Source organism: Thunnus thynnus, chromosome 17 (genome assembly GCF_963924715.1).
Source record: "Thunnus thynnus chromosome 17, fThuThy2.1, whole genome shotgun sequence".
Lineage (NCBI taxonomy): Eukaryota > Metazoa > Chordata > Actinopteri > Scombriformes > Scombridae > Thunnus > Thunnus thynnus.
Window position 1 is genome coordinate 18642304 of NC_089533.1, and position 7429 is coordinate 18649732.

The window sequence follows — 7429 nt, forward strand, 5'->3', positions numbered from 1 at the left end:
TTTGCCTTTTTGGAGAAATCTGAAGCTTTGTGGCCATCTAATGAATACAAACAATGCAATTTGAAATTATTTGAATAATCCTGTAAAGCAGCATGTTTTTTTTTCTTTTATATTAAACAGATCAGTCAAGCATTGAAAACTGGGTGATGTTGTTTGGTTGGTGTTGTCAGCCTTCACATAGTGACTGCTGGTGGATCTATTCCCCTTTCTTATAATAGTTGCTGCAGAGATAATTTGTTCATTTTTAAGCACCTGCAATGTTTAGAGACATGATTTAAAAGGATTGTGTTCTTTCCAGGTGAGAATGTGGTTATCTCCACATATTCAATCTGTCAAAATCCAAGCATGTGTGTCTTAATGCCAACAAATGAAAGAAAGCAACCTCATCAAAAATGGATATTTTATTATTCAAAATGACTGTGCCTAGTTCAACTTTGCCCTTCCTGTGTTGACATCACCAATTTGTTTGAGCCGGAGAGGTCAAAGGTCAGCACTTTGTCCATGAGAACTCACAGCAAGAGCGAGAACATTGATTATCGAAGTGCAATCAGACAGCAAGGATTGGTCTAAAGTTCACTGCTCTAAATCACCAACAGACTGAAGGACACGGCAGAGATTCCACCGACCGAGAGGGACCGAGACGGAGAACAGCAGAACAAGACAAGAGGATCTGAGGATTATATTGTGTTGTGACCATCTCTGTTGTAACAGCAATAGCAGAAGAAAATAGAAGGTAGAGCCCAGGTCAGTGCTGGAGAAGATGGACATCCTTGAGACACATGCCTATGACAGGCGGCAGAGGAGAAATCTGGTACCTAAAAACCATTGATTTAGTGACAATCATTGTTAATGTTACTTACTTCAACTGACTCCATTTGAAAATTGTAAAATTGTATAAAATCATCTACTCTTGTGCAGATTCAAGTTGTGACACATCTCCCCTGTTCCCCTCTCTGCCTGCTCTTCCTGTACCTCCCTCTCCATCAGTCCTGTGCTCTCCTATTTTCTCTCTTGCCTTTTTTTCTGGCCACAGCTGCATACTTCTACTTGTGGACCCCCAACTCCCCCGCGTCCATCGTGTCAGCGGGTGTCAAATCAGCACCGATACTCTTGTTGGCTGTAGTGGTGCTGTACTGGAACGGAGGTCAGAGTGTCCTGGGAGTGGTAGGAGGACTACTCTTCTCCGCGGTCGGTGACGTGTGCCTGATTTGGCCTGAGCTGTTTATCCATGGTAAAAGCCTTGTTTGTACACGAGTGAAGCACAGATTGTAGTATTTTCCAGACACACAATAAGCTGCAATTTGGGGATTTATATGATCAAAGTGACCAGTGACATAAATGCTAAAGAAGGCCTTGTACTTACAGCATGTACAGTACATGCATATACAGAACAGTATTAACTGTCATGGTAAAAATACATTTTCAGCATCTTGAAATGTACATTGTATATACTGCAATTCATTTATTTATTCACAATTCATGTTTCATTAATTTATAGTGCGTATCTGTTTCAGGAATGGGTGCATTTGCCGTGGCTCATCTGCTGTACTCAGTCGCCTTCCTCTCAGCTCGTTATGCACCAAATTCCTCTTCCTCCTGGATCCGCTTTCTATATCTGATCCTGTTCATGATTGGGGGAAGTTTCTATGTTTACATATATCCATTTCTGAGGAAGGCACCAGACTCAGATGCGCTCGTTCCAGCTGTGGGGGTGTATGCAATCTTAATTACTCTCATGGGGACATTAGCTGTGAGGACCCGTCATCCAGCAACACTGTTCGGAAGTTTGTTCTTCATGGTGTCTGACCTTATGCTGGCTCTGCAAGTTTTCAAGGCAATAGCACCTCTGCAGCATGGTAACTCTGTTATCATGGTGACATATTATTTGGCACAGCTTCTAATCGCTGTGGGTGATGTAAAGGCGGTGGATGACACGGATGACTTTTCAAAATGGAAGAGGTCCTAACCAGCATCTCTGTGGCATCCCTTAAGTTTAATGTAACTCCCTTACATTTATTTCTCTGGTAAAATCCCCAAACTGCCTATAAAATACCCCCTTTAAGTTTTGGATTTTATTTAAAACCCCAGCACATTAAGAAAAAGATGAAGAACGAAAGAAAAAGGACATGTCTCCTACCGGTCAGCACTTGAGAATGATTTTGATTAAGATGAAGCAAAAGAGAAGCTTGCTTCATACCAATAGTCATAACATTTTTAAAAGATATGTTATTTGTGCCAAAAAATATTTTAATCAATGATTTTTGAGAACATCCATGTTTATATGTAGGCTGTACATGTGGTGGCGATGTTTTCCACTTGTGAGCTGATCATTATATGTATATAAATACTCCCATTTGTTTTGTTAATAAATAAATATGGTGGAAAAAAAAAATCTATGATGTCCATAATTCTGAGTCATGTTTTATGAAACAACTAACTGAAATGAAAAGGCTTCACAAACCAAAGCTTATAATTAAATAATAGATATACATGTAACTGCATTATCTGTAAATATTAACAATTAAAATAGAAAATAATACACATATTATCTGCAATACAGATATTTGGTACATTTAAGACATGAAGAGCTGAAAACAGTGGACTGAAATAAGAGCTGACTTGAAAAAAGTATTTTATACATTAGTTATTTACACAGTAAAATTCCAGCACCTGGATTACATGCAACTGTTGTAACAGACAAAAACGTTGCTTAAGATTCACGATCTGGATCGTGAATGTTCTGTTACATCTTAACACACTGACACCAAAACAAGCGAGGTAAAGTTCAGCGATCCATCCCATTGTCCTCTGACTGCTGCCCACGGAAACATGTAACTCTCAGATGCTCACAGAAGTCCAGTTCTTCCTGTTGGAAACAAAAAAGTGACTTTAACAGCCATTTCCAGGACAACAATTAAGTACTAAACTGTGGATGTTCAGTATTAGTTTACTACTCTCTGAATTTTAATTCATTTATATAAGCAAAGTATCTCCATTTTTGCATCTGGTTAGCACTTGAAAATGAAAATAATAAAAAAGACGACTTTCCTTGTGGTCATTTCTTTTGCTTTCTTAAACAAAAAAATTACGTCTGAATTACTTGAACCCATTTTTACCACCTTGATTTTGTAATTTGCCATTTATAACATGAATTACCTGACTTTCTTCTTTTCCTTGGAGCTCTCTGGCTCTCTGTCTGAGTAACTCCTCCAGACCCAGAGACGGTTCCCTGCAATCTTTGAGCCCCTGCGGACAGTCTTCCACCAAACTAGACAAACATCAGAAACAAGGACGGGCAGAGTTACTAATGTGAACCATGAATTAATGTCAACCTGTAGATGTTGAAGACAGAGTAAGGTAGAGAATGTTTCTTACCAACAAAGGGCGCCAAGCACATGTTCGTGGAAAGGTGAGTGTGGTGTACGGAGCACGGAAACCAGCTGCTGTGCCATACCCATGGAGACAACTGTGTCTGTAGGGAGGAGAAAACAAGAAAGGAAATGCTGAAGTTTTAGAAATATCAGAGCCAGAATGAATTAAAGTCCCAGTATTGTTACACAGGGAAGAACCAGCTTTACATTGTCAATACTACCACGTTTAACAGAGCAGAGCTGGACAGAGATGATTAGGCTCATCTGCCACAATAAAAAGAGTACCTTGCAATTTAATGGGGATCTCTCCCTGACTAAAGCTACAGGAAATAAAATGTGCAATGAATTTTATTTTCTTTGCTTATTTTAGTTAATATCTAATAGCTTTATACTACAGATTGCAAATAATTAATTCAAAGACAGTATCCCGGAGGCTCCTCCTCCACTGTTAACTGCTAAACCTAAAACAAATTGTTTGGTGTCATATGATGGTCTGAGTGCCATCTCTGAAGAAAGAGATCATTACAGCATTGTTATAAAGTTAGTAATCCCAACATCTTCTTAGTTTAACAACTCCGTCCTGATTAAACGCCTCTGTCAATCGTACCTTTCTGTTCAGGATGTGACGTCAGCAGGTTGAGCAGAAGGAATGCCGACTTGGTCCTGAGCTTCTCGATGTCCGACTGCATGCCTCGCATCAGCACTGAGAAGCCATCGTGGGACAGGAACGCTTGGAGTCCTTCCTCCTGCTCTCGGATCAGACCTGGAGTCACAACAGGACGCTATTACAGCTCATGCCGCTTGATGCAGACAATCTCATCTAAATGTTTCACAGTGAATGTTACCTGCGTGCAACAGAGCTCTCAGGTACTCACATGAGACTGCATATAGGGCTTTTACTCTCACGGTGGGGTGGGGGTCTGAGTCTGTCAGCTGCAGCAGTTTTGGCAACGTCCCAATGCTTAGCAAGTGGACCTGCACCTGCGGCATGTTCTGGGCACAGGAGGCAATAAGCTCAGCAGCACGCCACCTCAACCCACTCTGGGCATGACACAGATACTGGGAGACGCACAACTCCAGTCCACCCAGAATCATCAAGTCTGTGAAGCAGAGAATGAGGGGACAGAGTCAGGATATATTACAGTAAACGGAGATCATTTCTACTCAAAATCTCTTTCTAGCTGCTCCACGATAATTACTTATCTATACATAACTGACTATGACAACTCTAATACCTAATAATTTGTGTATTCTTCTCATGTCATGCAGTTTATTACGAACCTCTTGCATTGTCCAGGTTCTCACACAACTCTGACAGTATCTCAAAGGCTGATTCCCGCTCATCTTCATCCTCGTCATCCCTCTCCTCCTCTGCATCTCTCTCCCTCTCTCCCGTTCCGTCTTTGCATAGGACTTCCAAGCACTGCTTCATCTGTGCTACTTCATCCATCTGCCCTTTGCAGACCTCTGCGAGAGCTTCTCTCAGCCATGCTTTCCTCTGGAACGAAGAAAGACCATGAGAATGTTTTTCATTCTGAATCAACAACCTCTGAGGCAACGTGCAGTCACCACGATCTTATTCAAACATAAATGGACGCATGTGCACCTGGACTGAGCACAAATGGACTTGAAGTGATCTGATCTCATCAATTTAAGGTCAGAAAAAAAAAATCACTTTTTGCTTAAAAATTAAGTAGTTTAAATTAATTATCAAAAATGTTTAATCATATCAGCTTTAATTGTGACAAAGCCACATACAGCCACATAATGTTTAAAAACACATTTGACAACATATGTTGTTCACATGTCTCATTGTCAGACTGTTCCCGGTTCTGTGAGGTATAATCAAAATTTACATGTGTGCAGTCTGGTCCAGATAAGATGTGTGCTTGTAGGGGTCCAATGCCCAAAGCCTAGCCATCACTTTGCTGAACCATCACCCATCCTAGATCCGCTCTGCTTCCCTAGCTGTCAGTTCCACCTCCAGAGTTCTGGTTCCTCATCCTGCAGGAGTTTCGGCCTCATTTCATTTCTCTCTCCTGTGTGAATGATATCTCTCTCTCTCTCTCTCTCTCTCTCTCTCTCTCTCTCTCTCTCTCTCTCTCTCTCTCTCTCATGTGTAGTCTGTCCTCTTCCCAGGTCTCTATGGTGATGGAGGTTGCATGGCTCTCTCTCTCTCTCTCTCTGTCTCTCTGTCTCTCTGTCTCTCTCTGTCTCTCTCTGTGTCTTTCTCTCTGTCTCTCTCTCTCTCTCTCTCTCTCTCTCTCTCTCTCTCATGTGTAGTCTGTCCTCTTCCCAGGTCTCTATGGTGACGGAGGTTGCATTCATATATATTATAAGTCCATTATAAATTTGTCATCCTGTTTTCCATGCTGTATTTCTTGTTCTATCCTGTACACACAACATCTATTGCATGTCTGTCCTGGGAGAGGGATCCCTCATCTGTTTATGTTTCTGAGGTTTCTCCATTTTTCCCCTATTGAAGGGTTCTTTTAGGGAGTTTTTCTTTATTCAAATCGAGGGTCTAAGGACAGAGGATTTTGTATTGCTGTACAGACTGTAAAGGCCCCTGAGACAAATTTGTGGTTTGTTATATTGAGCTATACTGACCTGACTTGAAAATGGCCTTGTAAGGATTGAACCCTATAATTAATAGGCACATACCTCCTCTGACATTGGCTGAGCAGGAGCAGGTCCCTCTGCAGCGGAGCCAGCCTCTACTGCCAGCTGCAGGACCCCCTGAAGGTTCTGGGGATATCTTCTGCTGTTGCTGTTGTTCTGTCTGTCTTCTGCCATGATGTTTACTGAAAGAGCTGAAGAGAAAAACTTCATAAATGATCCACATCAAATTGCAGTGATACTGAGGTGAGGATATCAATAAAATACACAAAAAGTCAGCTTTTAAACCTTGGAGTTCACCTGACTTTACTGTAAAGATTATTAGTTTACAACATCAGAAGCATGTTAAACTTTGACATAACTAGCTACAGATCTTCATGTAGCTACGATTAACACTGAATATCTTTGGCAAAATCCACTAATTCCCAACCTACCTTTCAAGAGTCCTAAAAAGCGTGTTGAATAAATGGACACACGGCTCCTTTTTGACTTCCAAAGAAGTGAACACCCACTATAAACCCTCTCGAACACAAACACATGAATGAGCTAGAATATTCTAGCTAGCTTCACGAGTTGCAACCAAGCTGCCATGCTTTACCGTAAAGATTGAACTAAATCGGTCAGTGACATTTTTGGGCTGTGTTCCTGTCTCACCTCAGAGTCTCATCAATCTCCAGAATTTCAGCTTCAACTCAGTCCTCTCAAGTTATAATGTGGTAGACCTTTAACTGAACAGGAATACGACCTCAGTATACAAAAGGCAAAACGGTAAATTCTCTACTAACGTAGTTACGGTAAAGCAGTGACGTATGTACGCACGACGTTCAGAGAGTGTTAGTAGAAGTGAGAGGAATACGTCTCTCATAAGAATCGCCTCGAAGCATCCAGAGAAACAGTGTCAAATATTAAAAATTACAGTCATATATTATAATATCTAATGTTATAATGTCTGCGATATGTTATATGTTATAATATATATGATACATGGTTTGTATATAATGTAAAATATACAACATTTACAAATTAGATATCAACACAATTGTGGAGCATGGCAGGTACTTGTCCAGGGCAAAACAATAATTCCTGCAATATCGCAGATAAGCGAAGAGGAGAAATGAAAACTATGCAGTTTTTCCAACAAAACTAGCTACTCTTGTCTGATAATGAAAGTAGTGTCCTTAAAACTGCACTTTGGCACTTTCTCTCATCAGATTGTAATTAATGGTTTGCTGTGTATTACTACCATCACCATCCGATTGAAAAGAAAAGTGTCTGATGATATACCTCCCCTGGTTCCTGGTACGTGTCGGTGAAATACAAGTGACATATCACCCGAGAGAGACTACTACTACTATTACTACTACTATTACTACTACTACGACTACTACAACAAGTACTACCGCTACTACTACAACATACCCCCAGTCCAGTAGGTGGCG

At 40.8% G+C, this 7429-nt stretch overlaps 2 protein-coding genes across 3 annotated transcripts; one reads left to right on the top strand and one right to left on the bottom strand.

Annotated features, from left to right (window-relative positions):
- The first annotated feature begins 212 nt into the window (after positions 1 to 212).
- Positions 213 to 2392, top strand: tmem86b (transmembrane protein 86B). Its single transcript, XM_067615643.1, has 3 exons — positions 213 to 811; positions 988 to 1231; positions 1515 to 2392. Exons 1-3 carry the CDS (start codon positions 761 to 763, stop codon positions 1964 to 1966), a joined length of 747 nt encoding a protein of 248 aa, XP_067471744.1. The 5' UTR covers positions 213 to 760; the 3' UTR covers positions 1967 to 2392.
- Positions 2393 to 2615: 223 nt separating this feature from the next.
- Positions 2616 to 6764, bottom strand: hspbp1 (HSPA (heat shock 70kDa) binding protein, cytoplasmic cochaperone 1). 2 transcript variants are annotated; one of them, XM_067615641.1, is made up of 8 exons: positions 6645 to 6764; positions 6036 to 6184; positions 4653 to 4869; positions 4247 to 4471; positions 3979 to 4134; positions 3376 to 3472; positions 3157 to 3268; positions 2616 to 2866 (listed from the first exon to the last, which is right to left on the bottom strand). In XM_067615641.1, the coding sequence occupies exons 2-8, from the start codon at positions 6165 to 6167 to the stop codon at positions 2786 to 2788; spliced, it is 1020 nt and encodes a 339-aa protein (XP_067471742.1). In that variant the 5' UTR covers positions 6168 to 6184; positions 6645 to 6764; the 3' UTR covers positions 2616 to 2785. The 2 variants fall into 2 exon arrangements, with proteins under 2 accessions (XP_067471742.1, XP_067471741.1); XM_067615640.1 differs by lacking the exon at positions 6645 to 6764 and adding an exon at positions 6425 to 6582.
- Positions 6765 to 7429: the final 665 nt, after the last annotated feature.